The sequence below is a fragment of the Desarmillaria tabescens genome (genome assembly GCF_030435595.1).
Source record: "Desarmillaria tabescens strain CCBAS 213 chromosome Unknown EV420scaffold_213, whole genome shotgun sequence".
Classification (NCBI taxonomy): Eukaryota; Fungi; Basidiomycota; class Agaricomycetes; order Agaricales; family Physalacriaceae; genus Desarmillaria; species Desarmillaria tabescens.
The window spans coordinates 19,724-40,314 of record NW_026848512.1 but is presented as its reverse complement, the minus strand read 5'-3'; the positions used below and the strand labels follow the sequence as shown (position 1 = coordinate 40,314).

Here is a 20,591-nt window from a genome sequence, read left to right as displayed (position 1 = left end):
ACGTCGTCGCAAGATTATGGGATTTCGTTGGCAAAGGATTCCCTGGTAGTCGTGAGTACATCTCCTTCATTTTGGCTTTCTTTCGTTTTTGCTTTCTCTCTCTTCTACTTCTTCTTCAACGTATCCGCCAGTTCCATTTTACACGTCCCCGTTGTGTATTCTCGCGTCCTGCCTTGCTCCGTCCTTTCTCGCCCCCCACTTTTCGCCTCGTTTTCCGCGCGCTTTATCCCCTACGCCAATGCAACGTCGTCCCGAAACCTTTGACCTCTCCTCTGTTGCCAGTTACCTCCATATGTTTATCGTATGTTTTCTGCGCCTCCTCGCATACTTGTGTTATCTTTCCCTTCTGCTTCTCCATGTGTTCTCCTGCGTTGCGCATATATGCGGATGTTTTTGCTACCTTTACCCTTCTCAGCCCTATTTCAATTGTTATTCTTCTTTATTGCATCCGTTCTTGCTATCCTTGCTTTCTTCATTCCCAGTTATTGGGACCTTGTCTGGCCTTCTCTTTCAGTTTACGTGTTCCGTTCCGCATCTCTGCTGGACAGGTTTTTTGTATTCCTATGGCACGTGCCGTTCATACAATACCTGGTTTGCTGCTGCTTTCCTCATGGTTCCGGCGTCTTTTCCGCGAGCGTCTACTTTTGCCGCCTTTCTTTGCATTCAAATTTGCGCCTTCTGTACCTTGCCTCTTCTGCCTTAGTTCACCCGGTTCACACGTCTCTTTGCTTCTGCCTATGACCCGCCCCCTCTGCTCGCATAACTCAATTTTCTTGTCGCGCATCTACGAAGCTCGACTTTGTCTTCCGCATCTTGATGCACGTTTTTGCTGCTCGTTACGTATTCCTCTGTCCCTTCATCATTCTACCTCTTTTTGGCGACTGTTATTGGTGTTCCTATCTTTTAAAAACATTTCCCCTTGTTATTCGCAATGCCCTTATCCCGCTTACTGACCCAAATTCACAGTCCCTCAATTTCCAGCGGAGTTATCCGACTCGCCGTCGCCGTCCTCGCCAAACCCGCCCCAACATTTCTCCAACCACAATCACCATAACCATATGTCCTCCATTTCGCCTCATCCACACTCTTCTCTCCCCTCGCCTAACCCCGGAATATATATCACGTCCCCTGCTCCACCCCCAATGTTGCAGTATTCCGCTCACCCTGGTGGTGGTGACCGCAAACGTCCACGGATTGATACGTCTTCAAGTTTATTGGGCGTGGGGATGGGCGGGGGTATTTCAAGCGGTGGTATGGGTAGTGCCGGCACCCATTCACCCGGAGGTATTCTGTCCGCTCCGCCACACACCATCCCTGAAGAGGTAGTGAATGTTCGTAATTCGAAAAAGTTCTCGACGAGGGCACGGAGTGACTCGGCTCCCCTGGGTCATCAGCACAGCTACTCTCAAGGTGGAGGAGGGTATTATCAGGGGCCTGGACCAAATTCTTGGGGGGTGCCCCAGGACTTAATTGGCCGGCCGAGGAGCGGGAGTGGACTGGTCGGCGGGGGAGGGATGCAAAATATTGGGAACTTGGGTCGAGACGGGATATAGCGTAATGCGTATCCTGCCTGTGGCGGCGTCTTCACGAAAGGAATATTCTCCGAATTTATTCCTTTGCTGTCCTCTTCATTCTTTCTCTTCCTTTTGGCTTGTTTTTTTGGACATTCACCTATCGGACTCATGCGTTATCCTTCCCTCCATGTAGAGTTTCCAGTCGCCCGTGCCTCCGTTCCTTTCGTTTCCGCTTTATCTTGTCCGTGGTTCATTCCCCTCATTCTGTACCTATACCATGATCTCTCCACACTCTTTCATACCTCCCTATCCTCTCCCCTTTACCATCCTCATCACCGACCACCTATCCCGCCCACCTCCATTTCACGCGCACAAAAAGGCCGCCATCCATATCAGACGCGCTAGGACCCGAAAAAAAAAATATAGATCTCTCGGCCACTCGTTCCACCTTTTGGATCCTCCCACGCTTTGCACGCCGTGTAAATAAATCACACGTGTACATATACGTCTATCGCTCTGTTTTCGCTATCGTTTGCTTAGAGTTTTTTTTTCCCATGCCCACGAAATATCAAACATCATTGGAACATCTTTTTCCAGGTACTTCCTTTTTTCTTTTACCGTGTTGAGGGGCGGACACTTGTATGATGTTAGACGCCGGTTTTTCATTCAAGCTTTCGTCCTCAGTGTATTATTGTATACCATTCGTTACTTTGGGTCCATATTTGCATTATTTATCGATCTTCATGGATTCATCTTCTCGTTGTTACTCGTTACATCTGCGATCTGTATCATTAGTCTTGCTTTCTTGTGGAAGATGCGTTTGAAGAGAGTGGTTGTGTGTATATTGCATTGAATAACTTTGGATTTGGTAGAAATACAATTCTTCAGCTGGCTGATTACACGGATAGATACCTAGACTCGATGACAACTGATTGTTAGGTCGGTATCGATTAGGGGTTAAATCACTTCGTTGTGGTATGTAAATCCGAAGAGCCGCAGGTTCGATTCCTGCTACCGACATTTATGTCTAGATCTTTCGTGGACTTTTTGTTGACGTTGTCACCGTGCGGCGTGGGGCCCTGGGCCCAGGCCCCAGGTCTGAGGTGGGGTTTTAGGGTTGTGTAGTGGACATTGGTCACTGGTCAAAACTTAGTCGTCACTGAGCACTTAGGGTCTGGACGAACGGGTCTTGAACTTGGCTAATAGGCATTGGCGTCGAGAATTGAGCTGAATGAATTTTGTCGGTGGCTCACTGTCGTTATATATGAAGCTTTGAAGATGTGGATAATGCCAGTGAACGGAATGGATATAGCTCATAACACTGTAACGAAGTGTATTTTATCAGGACTGTCCCACTATGTATATAGTACCTTCCGGACTCCCAGCCTCTCGGGTAACCCTTTTCCGGCCAAACGTGAATAACTACCTTCAAGCGTCCACTATAAATCCTCTTATCTCCTTCGTTCTTTCAGATGTCGCATTCTTTTTGTACGTAGCGATAAAAGTATCCATATGATATAGTTGGATTCTAGAGTAAAGCGATAGATTGTTGACTAATTTGTACCAAGGAGTGTTGCACCGAACGAACTATGCTACCCAAACCAAGTTGTGTGTCTATGTCACGGCTTCGAGTATGTCGGTAGGAAATGGATTACACGCAAACGACGCATCAGGTTTGACATGTTCAGGTGCCGTTTTGTCTGCTCCCCGGATGATCGGCTCGTTGGGGATACCGTCCGCTGGATCGTATCGACGAGCATGTCCAAAATCAATGAGGTAATATGCGCAACTTGGGGAAACGAGACCACTGCAATCAAATAAGGCCGTTCGAGGATGAGACCTTTCGGATACATCTTTGTGGAGTCCATCATGATCATGAGTGTGCAATCACTCCAATGGGCCAAGAGTCAGATAATAAAATACACTCTGAATGATGGACTTATTTGTGAGCGACGAAGGCTGGTGCATAAACTGAATTCCCTAGTATCCCATCGATTAATATGAAAAAAGAGCAGGAAAATAAACTGCTATGCACCTCAAATATTTGTCTGAAACATTCAACTACTTCTCCCACCATATCAAATGGAGGATCCTCAAAGTGTCGTAATATTGGGAGCACAAGGATTACATGGTTTCCATATTCCAAGACTTCAACAACAGGAATGCAATGGTTTCGTGGGTCAAGCGAGAGAGGTGGTGACGAGAATAAGACTGATATTTCGAATTCTGGTGATCCTATTTCGACTCTCTTTCCGAATGACAGGTTTGTCATCACTCAGGCGCACGGCAGATACAAGAAAATGTCGCTGAAGGGGGGGGGGGGGGTGAACGAGATAATGTATAGATGGCATGGAGGCGTACCGGCAATCGAGGGTACAGCTTGTCGTTCTTCAATTACATTTGTTGGTTCCCAATCGGGATCGAACCTGGGCGGTAACTTGTAACCTGATCGATTCAAGGAAGGGTTTTGCGTCGACCAAGATTTGGTTAAGGACCGGATCGATAATAGGTACACTAGGAAATAGCCGCCTTTGGATAGTTCACGGCTTTGTCATGGGGGTTCGTGGACGACCTGTGGCTGTACTGTGACGGTGGATTCCGCCCACATGTTCTATCATATAAGCGGTGCGCCCCGCGCCCTCGCCGCTGACTGGTCTCCGCCCGGCGCCCATAGCCGTTTTGCCATCGCAGTGATACGAGTGGATGTTTTTGCCACGTGTTTCCCCAAAGGTTCCAGTTTTCAGCCTGGGTCAGCGACCTTCAAATTACCACCTAAATTATAGTTCAGATTGAAAACCAGAAAGAGAAAGACACCCAACCTTGTTATCGCAGTGTAAAGCATAATATTTGAACGTCAGATCTGACCCACCTGTTTCCGATCACGACGCGTCCTCGAGAACACGTGCTATAGTCGGCGAAATTCCCAGGGGCCATCCACATCCTTCTCTTACTACCTCCATCTTGCTCTGCTTGATACCGCCCGACACGGCATCCCACTGCCAAGCTCTTCTAGTTGTAGCGTTCAGCGCAATCACATAAGGACTTCGCTCAGCGTTCAGTTGCTGACCGCGCTAGTTTGTCATTCTCGAACTTTCTGCAGCTGGCGTTATCATCTCCCTCCTCATCAGATAATAACTCACATAATGATATTTCTGCCTGGCTTATTGTGCTGTTCTCTTGGCGACAGCGAGTAGATAGGAGGTCTATTTTCGATCCACACGGAAGACGCCGAGCATGATGACGAATGCCAACTTGCCGACAGTGGGATCACCGATTTTTGCTCACCAACCATTCGCGAGTTTGATGAAGAATCCACCTTCAACGGTTGAATCATTTCCAGGGCCCGAAGATTGTCTGGCATCTATAAAAGCGACTGAAAATGAGAGGAAGGCATCAATCACCCCCGGTTCTCCTTTCCTTCCCCTCTAGACTTGTATCGCTATGGTCCAGGATATCCTCCGCGACTCGACCATTGGCCAAGTCATCAACTACATTTCAAGTGGCCGTATCTTTCCCTACGCTGACCAACGACCCGACTTTGAGGTTCCTTCACATTTCCTCCTTCCATCTCAAAGACCGTCGACAATCGTGTCCCCAGATTCTGACGCGACAACACTATGCGGTGATCTAGAAAAGTCTAGAGGTGCATCGACACCGGGAGTACAGCTCACGAGGGAGTCTACTCTGGCTGTGGGTATCGACACGGAGAAGCAAAAACAGATCGATATTGCTCTCAGCTCCGACCCGTACACAGTAGGATGGTATGGGGACGATGACCAGGAGAATCCAAGGTTTGCTTCATTTCTGATACGATCGAATTCATTTTCTGATTTTTATTTCCAGAAATTGGTCTCCCGCGAAACGCGCTTTTGTCGTATTTAGCATCAGCTTCTTGACCTTCAGCGTGTATATCGGCTCAGCCATCTATACGCCGTCGATTCCTGGTCTGATGGCTGACTTCAATGTCTCTCAAACCATGGCCACTCTTGGTCTCACGCTGTACATTCTTGGTAAGTTATTTTGCGTCCAATTCCAGTCCGCTCGGTTTTAATATTCTTAATCAGCATACGGTATCGGCCCCATGTTCTTAGCGCCCCTTCAAGAACTTCCGGGGATAGGTCGTAACCCGGTGTACATGGCTACACTGTTCCTATTCGTCATCTTCCAGATACCCGTCGCCGTCGCCAGAAACATGAGTACGGTTCTAGCGTTCCGATTCCTCACCGGGTTTGTCGGCAGCCCTGCGCTCGCTACGGGAGGTGCATCCATGGCGGACATCTACCCTAAGCATCAATTCCCATACGTGCTGGGTATCTGGGCACTCGGATCTGTCGCTGGTCCCATTACTGGTCCAGTCATTGGAGGATTCGCAGCACAGGCCAACGGATGGAGGTGGCCTCAGTACGAACTCATCTGGATCGCCGGTTTCGCGCTTATCTTCCTTCTTCTGCTTCTGCCCGAGACCTACGAGCCAACGATCCTGTTGAAGCGCGCGCAGCGGCTCAGGAAGCTCACAGGGAACCAGGAGTTGAGATCCCAAAGCGAGAAGGATAAAGGGGGCGAATCCCTAGGTGAAGTGATGCAGGATGCGTTGATCCGACCCTTCATCCTTGCCAAGGAGCCAGTTTTGATGTTCGCAAACGTCTATCTTGGATTTGTCTGTGAGTAACTCCCACGCTGTCCGGGTAGAATACCTAATTGACGACATTTTTTCTATCAGACGCTATCTTTTACCTGTGGTTCGAAGCTTTCCCGCTTGTATTCGTCGATATCTACCATTTCAATCTGGGCGTCAGCGGCCTGCCATTCCTTGGATTCGTTGTATCCGGCGCCATCACTGTAAGTATTTTTATTTTCACCAACTTCTGATGCTGACACCTTTTTCCGTCTAGTACACCGCATACGTTTTCTATCAGAAATACCACATCGCACCTAGATTTGCCAAAGCTGAAGCTGCAGGCGTCGACATTGCACCGGAGATCCGCCTGGAGATTGGATTGATTGCGAGCATCTTCATCCCGACTAGTGTTCTCATTTTCGGGTTCACCTCGAAGGAGAGCATTCACTGGATCGCTCCTATAATCGGCGCCGCCCTCTACCTTCCCGGCATCTACCTCACCTTCCAGAGTATCCTGACGTATATAACGTCAGCGTACCCTACCTACGCCGCATCGGTTCTCGCTGGCAACGACCTCTTCCGTTCCGCCATCGCTAGCGTCTTTCCACTTTTTGGACGGGCATTCTTCGTCAACCTCGGTCTGGGTCCAGCCTCTGCCCTACTCGCTGGTGTCTCTTTCCTCATGATGCCGGTGTTTTGGGTATGTCTTATCCAAGTTTCTGTCGTTTTTCAAGCTAATCTCTTTGTTCTAGTCATTGTGGAAATGGGGACATGTCTTGAGGAGACGGTCCGTGTATGCGGCTAGCCCATAAAAGAGACCCGACACGCGACTTCAGATACTTTCGTCAGCTTTCGCTGCTGTTTTTCTTGCTCGGACAAGAGCAAAAGCGTGCCTAATGACATGAGCATATCACGATTTAGAACATACCAAATAGAGCGTCGTCGCACGATGGAGTTATATCACTAGTTAGACTACTTTGTATCTCTAGACATGGGGCCGAGATGGCTTCTATATTACGAGCACTAAAATGTAATGATCTATACTAATGCAACTATACTTCATTGAACGGATGGTTGTGTTGCAGCGGAATCAAGTCAGTTGTTGCCAAGCGAGTCGGAAGACTTGAAACAGAACTATTACAACGCATCTCAGGGCAGGTGTTTCCTCTCAGCCGATTACTCAAAGGTCGAACAAGTACCACTAATGAAAAGTCAACTTGAAGCGATACACTGGTTTTATCAAGTCGGTCTCGGACACTCAGGCTGATACTTATTACCGGTATTCAAACCGGTCGGCTCAAGTCTGCGAACCCGGGAGACAAACGTTCAAAAGTTTAGGTCAAGTTTTCTCGTGAGTCGTCAAAGCTTAGATGATGACACGCACAGACCTTGAATATCAATATGGCTGGGCCAAAGTACTAAGGCGAAGATGCCGATGTCATCCTGGGTGTCGCATCTAAGTAATGTTCAAGCGATAGCGACACAGGCTCCAATAACCGTGAGGTGCAATGGAGGCATCGACGGCACAGTAAGGTACATTGCATTTTCAACAAGAACAACGATGAAGAAGGGAGGGGAGAGTTGGACTTTAGGAATTAGAAAAAGGACATCTGAGGGTCTTCACAGAATGTGGCTAGGATGCAGCGAGATGGCCGAGCGGTTAGGAAAATTTAGTGCCATACCACAGCTCATCAGCTATTTTTACGTGCTCCAAAGGAATAGACAGCACAAAAAGGGGGATACAAGGGGCTCCCGTGCTGTCGCATTTCAATCATAGATATTGTGTAACAAGTCCAGCTTCGAGATTTCCCAACATCATTAAGCATACAAAACATTGAATATAAAGTGTGGTGGAACTTGAAGAACCAGAAGAAGGCTGCTAAAATCTTGTAAGCCTGTCACTGTTCGCGGGGTGATATTCAAAGGAAGCTGGCTGTACATTCGCCAGTGTACATACATATTACACTGTAGGGTAGCGCACGAAACCTAAGTTTCGATACACTTGGGTTTATTACCAGTAAGTTACCGGTAACTTACTGGTAACTTACACCCCCCTCGCCGGAGGGGCTTTTGTCGAGGTAACTTACCTGTCAAGTGTGACAGGTAGTTGAGCAGAATAATCTGGTACTATTACATGTATATTTCAATTTAGGTTGTCTATTCACAGATGAGTGGTCTTTACGAATGAACCACCTTTCCTTACATCAAGAAAATGTATAAAAACACGAAAACAAAGGTTTTGGAAAAATTTGGGCAGTGCGGCGCGTCAGGCATGTGATAGTGCACGTGATGAGGTAAGTAACGGTAACTTACCGTAGCAAAACCACCCCCCTGGGGAGAGGTCGGTAACAAACGGTTATTTACCCCCTTGGAGGTTTCGTGCACTACCCTATTACACTGTAATATAACGAAAAAGATGTTCGAAAGGCAAAAGCTTGATGAGAGTGGGATTCGAACCCACGCCTCGAAAGACCAGATTATATAATCACCACGTGACTTGATCGGTCTTTGAGATTGTTGCCAGTTCTTCTGCGAGCTTGCACGTCTTTAGTAAATTTTGAAATGAGAAAAAAAAAGGTAAAAAGTCTACCTGTGCACGTGTATTTCTCATCGTCACTAACTCCTCTTCTGCGAATAGCTCGGCGCAGGCTTCGACGGAGAGCTGTCGAGGCGCGTTGGTATCCCTACGAGCGGACATGTCTAATGCAGTCTAGGAGACAATCAATCTTCGCGCGCGCACAGAGAGAGAGAGATTTGGGAACATACACTACCAATCTTCAGCATGTTTTCATCGGCTGTTCGGTTGTGAAGAATAGCACCGAGATCTTTATCAATGAATTTGGACTTGTACGAGGTCTATAGGCAGGTTGAGTCGACGATGGTGACCAAGAGAAAGAGAGACCAACGTCAAACATGTCAGATCTTTTTGTGTGGCCCATTAGCGTCCGGAGGTCTTGCTCGCTTAGTTGCCCGGAGAGTCTGTTTGAAGCGCCACGTCGAGCACAATAGCCGGTTACCACAACTGATAAAGAATAAGAAAAACGAGTGAAATAAGAGATAAAGGTACTTGCGGATGAAACCCAAATATAAACTAACCCGACGGAGATGGCCATTATAAGCATCATAGGTTAATGCGCGAGTCAAAGACGTTTTCCAATTGTTGTCATCAAGAATTTCACCACGGACGGCGCACTGGGTAGAAGCTGAAGGGCGGTGAGTGAGGATATGGTGATCTGTTGGAGGTATAGCGGGGTGGAAAATTTCTTCGGCAGTGGTGACATGTGCAAAGATACCGTCCTCAAGTGCCATGGCAGTAGCCATCGAGAAGGGACAGTACGCTCGATTGCTGTTCGGCTCGGGATACAGAATGAATTCCTTGAATGCAGATTGGTTGCTGCCCAGACCTTTAAGCCGGTGGATTTGGACGCGGATATAGACATGAGGATGGCGAGGATTCTCGGGATTGGGCACAACATGCCATTCGTGCTCGTTCCAAAGGATAGCGCGGTCCGTGTTTCGGTATTTGCTTCCTTCGACAAGAGCGCCAGGACGTTCAGTCATGAGGAACTGTAGGCTTATGAGGTAAGCCATCTGGAGGCTCATACGAGTCGTCCTGAACCCAGGGTCTTGAAAGAAGCCACGGACGAGAATTTCAAAGTCTACCGCTGTCAGGGTATGCTTCGGTTTTGATTCTGTCGAGAGCGGTGCAATGTCGTGAAGTTCTTGCGAGTCTATGTATGCGAGGACCTGTTGCGTGTAATGTCTAGGAAGGGGCTGCAGTGCTTCGCGTCTCCAAAGCGAGAAAAGGGAATGCATCTGCGTCTTGATAGTGCCTTTGACTGCATACTCGCTGATACGACCCCTAGTGCAAAGGGCCTGATGCTGCACGAACGCCAGGAAGATGGCTATGAGAAAATGTCAGCATATATGCGTGCATACAAGGAGCTGAAAGACGCACGAAGGGCTGGTAGTTGGGCATCTCGAGTAATCTCTCGTGGCACTTGTCCTTCAGGACGAGATTCGGCAAAGTGAGCCCACCAGCGCTTGAGGCGGTTGATAAAGTCTACTGTCGCTCCAGCGAGGATCTTTACAAAGACCTTGTCTAGGGACTCTGCGAGCTTTTCTGCGATGACAGGGACAGTTGAGCGCTGCTTCAGAATATCGTCACGGGAGATGATGGGTCTGGACTGGAGAGGCATTGGAGGGGTGATGGTGGTGGTAGGGAAGAAAGGGAGGCGGCATAAAGCGCGTGTCGGGCTTTTATACGTGGGCTGAACGCGTCGGGCATGACGCAATGAGAGTTGGCGGCAAGTACGGGTAAGTGACTGTGACACTCTCGTCACACTCGCATTATGGACTCTCCCCACCAGCGCATCCGTAACAAAATCGAGGAACTGAATGACGAAATTGGTGCCCTCACTGCACTCGATCCTGAATCCACGCCTCGGACGATTGCAAAGCGACGAGACCTGTGCAACTACCTTGATGAAAGTATTGATGCTCTGGCAAAGAAAATTGAGCAAGGTCGTCCTCCAACGGAACAAGATGAGGAACCGAGTCGCAAGGAGTGTCGTCAAGGGAAGGAGACAGAGGATGAGAAGAGACTGGATAAGCGCTGTTCGCAGATCATCGAGGCATTTGACGAGGCACCTTTCAGTGCGCGCAAGTTCAAGACGACTCTTTTAGAGCACCCTGGGAGTGGTACCAATGCAGAAATTGAGGATCGGGCGTTTCAACGGATTATACGAGGCTGGAAGGATGAAGAGGTAGCTTGGGTGAGTGACTTTTTTTTTTTTTTTTTTGAGAAATACGCTGGCTTACCGAGTTTAGACCGCGATGCTACAGCCTCTTGTTAAAGAGCGAGCGGACTGGGATGTGTTTTGCGAGCGTGGAATGACCAGTGAGGGTATCGAGGATGTGGGCAACCAGCTTATTGCCATCCATCGGGTGAGTTATTGGGTGTACATGTTCATTCTACGACTGATACATGTATGTGCAAGTTGCTGGTGTCGCAGGAAAAGGATAGCTACGGCAAGGTCTGGGTTGCGACGGTGATGCAGCTGGTCGAGATTATAAAGTTCAGCAAGATCTGGAAGAAGCATGACCAAGGGGCAGGGAGTCGTCAATGGAAAAAGCAATATCTGGAGGCTGCATGTCGGGACGAGAATCCACGGCTTTACGAGCAACTAGAGAACGCGGTGGGGGCGCACAAGGCAGAAGTAAAGAAGAGAGTTGACGACAAGTACAAGCAGCTCAAGCGGCATCATCAACATATGATGAAGACGCGGGACCCACTGGTGATGATGTATGACCGAGTAAGCGATTGCTTTTTGCATTTCTTCTGTTGCTGACAGTGGTTGTAGTTTGGTGCGGGCGTATTCATGGATCGAGTTTGGGATCCGAGGGACCAACGACGCAGTGGAGATTATGCTGATCTCGTTGAGTGCATTTGTGGAGAGAAAAAGTCGGACGCAGCGGCGAAGAGGGCGGAGAGCGCAGTTTCACTCGAGCAGGCGCTCAAGGTGTTGGCAACAGAAAAGGTTGTCACTTATGTCACAGCGTTTCTCCGAGCGTATCCATCACATGATTAAGGAACAATAACTGTATCATAATTGACGAGCGAATTACATTTGGCCTAGACGCTGCGACGAGAGAGCTCATTCCAAAGAGAGGACGACCACCTAAAAACCAGATCTGCTCTAGTCTGGCGCCTTAGACCGCTCGGCCATCTCACCGCATTCCTACGTGCGTTTAAAGATATATATATTCTGTAAAAGGGCTCGGACCCTTCCTGCCACGAATGGAGTACCACAAAGTTCCTTTTTCTTCTAACATTAGAATTAGTGATGGCCATTGGGTATCGGGGCTGAAAACCATGAGCTTCTGCAAGCTCTCAGGACATAAAGAATGAGGGGAACTCAGTCGGGTGACAGGCTGACAAATATTTTTCAACACCTGCCGCGGTGCTCCTGCTTCATGGTCAGGTCTTCATTTGCAACCAGCACATCTAGCATAGCCTGGACATTTCGATATCAACTTTCCGCATTGAACCTTTCATGCTACATACTATATCGAAGAATAGAGGTTAAGAATATAGAAGCATAAGTACCACTATCGCATTGGACATTTCGATCCGTGTCCAAGTGATATCAACCTTCCGCATTGAACCTTTTATGTTAAATACCAGTTCGAAGAATAAAGATTAAAAAGGAATATAAAAATACAAGTAGTACTATCACACAAACACATTCTATCTCTAAATGACATGAGCTTTTGCAAGATTAGACGCTGTTCCGTACCGGAGCAGCCAGACAGTAGATAAAACTGATCTAAATAGCGAAGGCCTTCTCATGAACCACAGGCGTAAACTGATCGTCTCCGTAAGACGTGGCCCCATTTCCATAACGACTAAAGTGAAGAACATCAGCGACACAGGTAGAGTAGAGTTATACGACATACCCAAAACACCGGCATGAGCAAGAAAGAAATACCAGCCAAGAGGGCTGATCCCGGGCCCAAACCAAGACCAACAAAGAATGCACGGCCAAACAGCGGAAAGACGCTGGCAATCGTTGAACGGAAGAGGTCGTTACTAGCGAGAACCGACGCAGCATGGATGGGGTACGTTGATGTGATATACGTCAGGATACTCTGGAAGATAAGATAGATGCCGGGAAGATAGAGGGCGGCGCCGATAACGGGGACGATCCAGTGGATGCCCTCCTTTGAAGTGAACCCAAAGATGAGGACACTCGTCGAGATGAAGACCTGGCCATGAGTCCAATCTCGAGATAAATCTCAGGCAAGACGTCCACGCCTGCTGCGCGAGCTTTTGCTAATCGAGGTGCGATGTGATATTTTAGGTAGATAACATATATGGTGTACTGGAAACACCAGTTAGCAAGAGTAGGGATCAAGGTAGAAATGTGCATACAGTGACTGGCAGAGACGATGAAGCCAAGAAAGGGCAGGCCGCTGGCACCAAGACGAAAGTGGTAGATATCCGTAAAGACTAGCGGAAAAGCCTCAAACCACAAGTAAAATATCGCATCTGTTGAATAACTGTCAATGATACATTTGACAGCGGAGAATGATATTAAAACCGACAAACAAAGCCAACGTAGAGGTTCGCAAACATCAAGACAGGCTCTTTAGCAAGAATAAAGGGACGGATCAGGGCTTCCTTCATCACCGTCACAAACGACTCGCCCTCTGAATTCTTCTCGCTCTGGGATCGCAGTTGCTCATTTCCCGTAAGCTTCCTCAGCCGTCGTGCCCTTTTCAACAAAATTGTAGGTCCGTAAGTCTCGGGGAGAAAGAGAAGAAGGAAGATCAGGGAAAAGCTGACTATCCAGATTAGTTCATACTGGGGCCATCGCCATCCGTTCGCCTGAGCTGCAAACCCTCCGATAACCGGGCCAACAATGCGACCAGCAACCACCCCGAGCGACCAGATACCTAATACGTATCCAATATGATTCACGGAGTAGATATCTGCCATGGATGCGCCTCCAGTGGCGAGTGCAGAGCTGCTAGCGAACCCAGTGAGAAAGCGAAACGCGAGGACAGTGCTCATGTTTTTAGCCATGACGATGGGTATTTGGAAAATAATGAAGACTAATAATGTGGCCATGTAGACCGGGTTTCGACCTATGTGGGGAAGTTCTTGCAGAGGGGGGAGAAACATGGGTCCTATGCCGTATGCTAATGTGGACATGGGTTCATGTTAACTGGAGGAGGGTGATCCACTTACCAAGAACGTACAGCGTGAGACCGAGGGTAGCTGCTGTTTGGGAGACGTCAAAGTCGGACATCAATCCAGGGATAGACGGCGTGTAGATGGCGGAGCCAATGTACACGCTGAAAGTCAAGAAACTGATACAGAATGCGACGAACGCGCGTTTTGCTGGAGACCAGTTTCTGCAGATCATACACAGTCAACAGACTGAACGATGAGCACAGAATAAGTCAAACCTTGGGTTTTCTTTGTCGTCGTCCCCGTACCATCCTACGATATAAGGATCTGAATGCTTCTCCACGCCTATATCCATGGCCAAAGTCGACTCCCTCGTGAGTTCCACCTTAGGCGTCGACTTTTCCACATCTCCGCATAACGTTATCGCGTCAGAGTCGAGTGACAATATGGGCGAGGGTCGCTTCGGTAGGAAATGCAGAGGAACACGAAAGGTGAGGCGCTGTTCAGTGTAGGGGAATATACGGCCGTTCGATATGTAGTTGATACCTTGGCCAATGGTCGAATCACGAAGAATATCCTGGACCATAGTGGTAGGATTCCCCTACGAGGAAGAGGGCAACTCCGGGGTGGTTGACGCTCTGTCCTGCATCGTTTACCGTTTTTATAGAGAATCCTCTTTCGCACCTTGGCAACGAGACCATTGCTGAAAATGAAAAGGCGTGCATCGAACGAGATGATGGTTAATGAACAAGGAAGGGAACCCCTCATTCAGGGGGGATCGATAGTTCGGCATTTTCCGTCACCAGCCTTGCTGAGTTGCTACGTTTCATAACTTGCTCCACACCCAAATTTTACTTATCTTCAGCCCATGCAGACCTGCACTTCATGGTTTTTTGTACGTTGCAGTCACAACAAAATGCTATTTGCATGAGCAAACCCTGCTGCCTGCGCGACTGGCCAAGTTCGGGAACTTCAGAGCGTTGATAGTCCTGTATTTATTACCCTATGTTTTACGACATATGAAGCTGTTAATGTTGTTTAATTAGACTCAAACTCAATGGCCATGCTCTTATGGAGCGTCGATGTTCAGTACTCAGCGTTCTAAGCTTGAACCATTATAATTATACGCTGTTCGATCCTCAAAATGTGTTTGAGGGTCTTCGTCCTGTCAATTCCTTGCTTCATTTTGCCTTCATTCCTCTATTAACATCGCTCCTATCTTCTTTTCTCAGCGAACATTCCCTCACAACTGGCTGGATGCTGGTCGAACGTAAATATAAAGCCCCAAAGCAATACACTAAGCATCTCCCCGAGGAGGGTCCGTGTCATCCTACAAATGACATTATATATGGTGGCCCTACGCGAGGTGACGCCCCCCGTAGCATCATGGAGTCGAAATTTTAAACTTCAAGCGGCGTGGCATGACGTCGTCGAACGCTTTCTATCTAGCCAATCTTCATTTTGTCAACCGGGCCGATATTGGACAATACTCTTCCCGGCGATGAACACACCCTCTTGCAAACAAAGAAGTACTTAGTCAACGGGGCCGTTACGGCCCGTTTTCATCTGCTTAAAAGTTTGCTCCTCTATACTGCATAGAACTCATTGATCATGAATCTTCTGTGGGCTCTCGGAACTGCGGTTGTTACTTGCAGTGCCATTCTCTACCTTGAGCGTGTTTTCCGACGCAGGCAACTGTCAAAGCAGACGTGCGTGCTAGACGTCGATCCTCTGGGACTTAGGCTACCCCGCGAGAAGATCAAAGGAACGGCTGTTATTTGTGGGGGAAGGTGATCATGTCTCTAAGCTCTTAGCATATGATTCATTACCTGACTGGCATTTTCAGCATCGGCGGCCTCATCGCAGCTCGAGTATGCCATGACCACTTCGACGACGTTATCATCGTGGAACCAGAGGCATGGTTGAATTCTCCAGATGCAACGCGAGTGGACCCATGGAACCAAGAAAGCAAACGCTCCCGAGTGATGCAGTACAACTCGTTGCACCGTATTTCCTTTCTCGTTAACCACGGTTTCCCTAAAAATTAACATCAGTGATGTAGTTATCCTACCCCTGGGATACAAAGCGTTATCTAAGCTCTTCCCCAAGATCGAAGAACAAAGCGAAGCATCTGGCATAAGGTAAGCCTCAACCTCGATCTCTCTTCTCCTTATTTACGATCAGTGCTCGCAGGTTAGGTCCCAGTTACACTCAATTCCACGTGTGGGGAGACGCTACCCGTTTACCATTCGCGGAATACGGCGGCACCCTTCCCAAGACAATCTACGCCGGTCGTGCCGGTACGGAAACATTCCTGCGTCGTCTGGTCCTCGGTGGGGACTACGAGAATATTCGTCAAGTCATCGGGACAGTCACAGGTGTCTCACGAAGCACTAATAGCCCCGAGTACATCGACAAGGTCACGATCCGTACACCTCAAGGCACAAAGGACATCCCTGCTATTCTCGTTATAGGTACGATATCACTGTATGCATGTTTCCAATTCTGCATACTAACAAGACTACAGATTGTACAGGACCTGCACAGGCAGGTCTAAAGTGGCTCCGTCGCGAGGGATACGGATTTGCTGATAGATACAGCTCCAATCAACTACCCCTCGACGAGCTGAAGATTGCTTACGACCAAAAGCTCCACTATTCTACGCTCCAATTTCACGTCCCACCGGAACTCGGAAGGAAGATACCTGGTCTCCCATTCCCGTATGATGAATGCGGGGTAATATATGCCGTCGCGCCGGACCCTAAGAAGGAGAATCGTTGTGTCTATTCTCAGCGTGTAGATGGAGACATCAGCAAGTCGTCATGCTACCTCTCATACGAATGCCTCCCTAATGCCCACTAGTGCAAATTTGCTTCACTGCAATGGGTGACTGCGAGCTTCCAAAGACTCTCGAAGAAGCCAAAGCCGGCGCTCGGTCTCTGATCACGGAGAAGCCTATTCCTGAGACGTTCTTCACGATGCTCGACATGCTCGACGAGATAAAAGACACCATGACTTGCAGCCAAGTTCGCTATCGTATGTGTGCTTTCATGTTTCTCACTGAAAAATGCTGAAAATGTTACCAGCCAGCTCTAGCTATGTTAGATATGAGCGTGCCGTCAACTTGCCGTCGAATTTTGTTGCTATGGGTGATAGCGTCATGAGAGTAAACCCCGTTTACGGGTATGTTTATTCACCTCTATCCGTTCCCTGCCAGAAGAGACTAACAATGCACGCAGACAAGGATGCTCAAAGGCCATCTTCGGTGTTGTCTGTCTCCACAATTTACTCATGAACTCGACGGCGATACCCAGAGATTTCTCAAAGAAGTATTTCAGTATTCACGCGGAAAAGATCAAACCACTTTGGTGAGCCTTTTCTAGCATCTACTTCAATAGAATTCTGTTCTGAAAACGATCGGTCTTCAGGACGTCTCTCAAAGCCAGCGGTAAGCACATTAGTAGATGAACCATCGACGGAATTGATTGACTTTAACTATGACCAGACTATTCGTTCTCGACGACAATTCCGCTTCCCGGAGAGACGTTATCAAAAGGCTCGTGGCTGCGATGGTACATGAAGAAACTGACCATCGTAGCATTCACCGTAAGTTCCACAGTTAACTATAACTAATCGCTCATCTATCGCACCTTCCCGATCTATAGGATGAACAAGCGGGTTCGGTGCTCTGGCACGTCAGGTCGCTCCTTGCGCCGCCTTCTGACGCTTTCCAGTTGGGGCTTGTGCTCAAAGTGTGCTGGAATCTTCACTGTGAAGCCCGATCAGGATGATAATCAGTACGTTTTAGGCTGATAAGCAGCCTTCATTCTAGACATGGCTACTATTTGGTTGATTTCAATTCAACCTACATCTTGGATGATATCTCATAGGGCTCCTAGGATATTTTCTCATCTGCCTTTGGTTGATGACTTAGGCTGAAGCCTGTGGAGATCATAGGATGAATTTACGTCTTTCCAGAGGATGATTATCATCCAATGATTGGCTGAGAAGGATAAACCCTAAAACGGTATGGTATTAACTACAGGCATCAACGAAACTGATATACACATGTATTACGAGTTCCGTGCGCTGCCGCTTAATGGGTGCTGAGCGATAGTGCGTTGAATTGGGCCTTGGCGAGTGGAATTTTGCTCCAAGTTCATTCGAACTCCGAAGAGATCACGTGAATGTTGATATCGCGTGAATTCAGACTCCGACTTCTTCTCATCCTGCTCTTTCCCTCATCGTTGGGGCTGCCTCGTCCAATTAATCCTTAGGGCCTGGGTGGTACCTCAGTCTTTGGCGACCTTCCGAAACCTCCTTCTGATGCTGGACTGTTGGGTGTCTCTATGTGCGATGACTGGTACTCGGTTACTCTCTGCTCGCTCTCTCCCATGTCTGGACGATGCTTTAGCGACGATAAATACTGTGCAAATAAGTAATACCTCTATGTATGGTACGTGCTTTATCATCTGAACACGAAGCTTTGCTAATGATCTCGTACAGCACTGTATTATCTCATCTCTTCCTGGTGCGCCGCATTTTTTTAGCGATCCTTGCGAGGTACTGACACAGTTACAGCGCTTGGTGCTAGGCATGCGCAATCTCAGGTGTTAACATTCATCTCTGGTATTTCGGACCTTACAAGCCTGGTCTACCTGCACTGTTCTCGTGTGCACGGTTACTGAGAACACGGTGAGGTATCTCTTTTGTAACAGGCTCATACGATAGATCTGGGTTATATATGTCTGGTATCATATCATATAGCATAGTATTGTGTTAGTTCACAGCCTAAATGAAAATGGTTTTTCTGTTACCTCTGCCCTGTAGATTGGTTAATATTCATGCAAATATTGGATGGATAATCAGCCTAAAATTGGTCTTGATTTCAGCCTGATATTGCGTGAGAATCATCCAAAAACACGGTTCAGCGGCTCTGGTGGGCGTAGACTGAAAGTGGCCATTTTAGGATGATAAACATCCTACCGAGCCTAGGTTGATACTCAGCCTACGAACATCCTGGAACCGGCTAATTGTCATCCTATATTAGACTGAAAGCCTTGGTTGACTTTCATCCTATCTGACCTTCACAGAGCTTATCAAAGGCTAGGTATTCGGACGCTAGAGCAAATGATTAGTAGAATGTTTCTGGGTTAATAATAAAGTCTGTGGACACTGTTGCCGGCCTGCCGCATGACGAGGGATTGCCGTGCTGAGTTTTCAATGCTTCCGCGTGCTACTTTCGAATATCTATATATTAAGAGAAAGACGAGTATGAAATGAATAGTGCCTCTCACCTAAGTATCATTGTCGTAACTCTTCCCACCAAAGATAAGCCTACAATCCTATTAAGAGATTACTGTTATATACAACAATGAGTGTACAATTCGAGTAGCAATGTATAGCGAGTCCATATAGTCATAGCATGTGCGTAATCCAAATTCCGAGATATCCATGATGTGAAACGAAATAGTCCAAAAGAATTTACCGCGTCAACACAAACCCACTTAACCTCCTCGACCTCCTGTTATCCGCGGCATCGAGTTGCCTCCCAGGAGATCTAGACCCCGACCTCCCCGGCCCAAACTTCATCTGGCCAAATTCCTCTACTGGTATACCTAGATCCGTGGGACTAATCCCAGTGCCATTCTTCGAATTCATGACCATCGAATGCCTCATTCCGGCGGTGACGTTCTTGACATTCACGGTCGGCATCCGGACACCTTCAGGTTCGAGGAGCATTTGAAGGGCAAACAAACCTAGGAACGACTCGTTGCCCGTGTTGCGCGGTATGCTGGCCAAACCGGGGGCGAGCGTCATAATGAGACCGTCGAGAGTCATCGACGAGCCGGGTTGCCGACCTTCCATGATGCCGCGCTTCCCTGCAGCGAAGAGAGTTCGCTCAAAGGATGCGGTATCGATGATATGCATATTATGCGGTAGCTTTATGCCCATCTGTTGAAGACGTGGGATAACCTCGGCCGAGCCATGAATGACGAGAACGAGATTGTTGGCAGTTGTGTCCGAATCAGGCGATGCGAGAGAAGAGACTACAGCCTCGACGACCTGGGAGATGTTGGACTTTCCAATGACTTGCGAATCTCCGAAGGCATACGACCATGGGAAGGTTGGGTTGATACGATTGATGACTTGGTCGGCGTATTCTGCAGTTATGTAATGTCCTTTCCTGTTACAGCGAAGCTAGATGAGCACACAGTCCAGTTGAGAAGTTTGAGGGAACCTGGAATTCAATCAAAAGTTAGTTCACAATGCCTGGCTGGGACTAGCTGGTACCGAGCATGATCAAAAGTTTCACTTATCGTTGCGAAACACGGACCGGTCCCAGCCAGGGATAGTGAGCTAAGTTTTGATTAAATTCCGGGATCCCTACTGGGTGAAAGACATACCGATAATTGACATCCGGGACGGGAGGCCATTGTCCTTGCCTGCGCATATTTAGAAAAATCCAATAAATGCGATGTATGCGTACGTACGAGTCCAGGACCGAACACCGAACCGCAGCATACCCCCACTCTAGGCAACTCTTCTCGTTCCGCTCACTCCATACAAACGACAGCGTGAGGTAAGTCTTGTCGCGTGCCTTCCAGAGCGGCACGATGACTGTTGGATCTCCCGCTCGAATTCGTGTCTGTGCACAAGTCAGACAGAGCAGTGCCAGAAGTCGAGGGGTCATACCCTAATCGCAGCCAATTCCGAGGCGGGTAGGGTCGCATGCAGTTTTTTGTACCCAGTCCAGTCGTTG

General features: G+C 48.1%; 3 protein-coding genes and 1 non-coding gene across 4 annotated transcripts; 3 read left to right on the top strand and 1 right to left on the bottom strand.

Annotated features, from left to right (window-relative positions):
- The first annotated feature begins 2,453 nt into the window (after positions 1-2,453).
- EV420DRAFT_t338 lies at positions 2,454-2,534 on the top strand. Its single transcript has one exon. It is a non-coding gene; the product is annotated as a tRNA-His (tRNA).
- A 5,950-nt stretch (positions 2,535-8,484) lies between these two features.
- Positions 8,485-10,430, bottom strand: EV420DRAFT_507035 (uncharacterized protein). The gene is made up of 6 exons (XM_060482413.1): positions 10,091-10,430; positions 9,204-10,037; positions 9,039-9,154; positions 8,899-8,988; positions 8,723-8,842; positions 8,485-8,668 (listed from the first exon to the last, which is right to left on the bottom strand). The coding sequence occupies exons 1-6, from the start codon at positions 10,329-10,331 to the stop codon at positions 8,618-8,620; spliced, it is 1,452 nt and encodes a 483-aa protein (XP_060321556.1). The 5' UTR covers positions 10,332-10,430; the 3' UTR covers positions 8,485-8,617.
- Positions 10,431-10,484: 54 nt separating this feature from the next.
- Positions 10,485-11,723, top strand: EV420DRAFT_1654461 (uncharacterized protein; the record flags this gene model as incomplete). Its single annotated transcript, XM_060478817.1, has 4 exons — positions 10,485-10,907; positions 10,963-11,079; positions 11,133-11,447; positions 11,496-11,723. The coding sequence occupies 4 exons, from the start codon at positions 10,485-10,487 to the stop codon at positions 11,721-11,723; spliced, it is 1,083 nt and encodes a 360-aa protein (XP_060321555.1).
- A 6,258-nt stretch (positions 11,724-17,981) lies between these two features.
- EV420DRAFT_1599141 (uncharacterized protein) lies at positions 17,982-18,653 on the top strand. The gene is given in 3 exon segments (XM_060474998.1): positions 17,982-18,284; positions 18,335-18,359; positions 18,379-18,653. 3 exon segments carry the CDS (start codon positions 18,155-18,157, stop codon positions 18,443-18,445), a joined length of 222 nt encoding a protein of 73 aa, XP_060321554.1. The 5' UTR covers positions 17,982-18,154; the 3' UTR covers positions 18,446-18,653.
- The last annotated feature ends 1,938 nt before the right edge of the window (positions 18,654-20,591 follow it).

What these genes read in the sequence shown, in the direction of transcription:
- EV420DRAFT_1599141 (XM_060474998.1), top strand. Translation starts at nt 18,155, where the DNA reads ATGCTGGACTGTTGGGTGTCTCTATGTGCGATGACTGGTACTCGGTTA. An exon ending in AAGTAATACCTCTATGTATG is followed by an intron (nt 18,285 to 18,334) that starts GTACGTGCTTTA and finishes GATCTCGTACAG; the next exon opens with CACTGTATTATCTCATCTCT.
- EV420DRAFT_507035 (XM_060482413.1), bottom strand. Translation starts at nt 10,331, where the DNA reads ATGCCTCTCCAGTCCAGACCCATCATCTCCCGTGACGATATTCTGAAG. An exon ending in TGCCCAACTACCAGCCCTTC is followed by an intron (nt 10,038 to 10,090) that starts GTGCGTCTTTCA and finishes ATTTTCTCATAG; the next exon opens with CCATCTTCCTGGCGTTCGTG. An exon ending in TTTATATTTGGGTTTCATCC is followed by an intron (nt 9,155 to 9,203) that starts GCAAGTACCTTT and finishes ATTCTTTATCAG; the next exon opens with TTGTGGTAACCGGCTATTGT.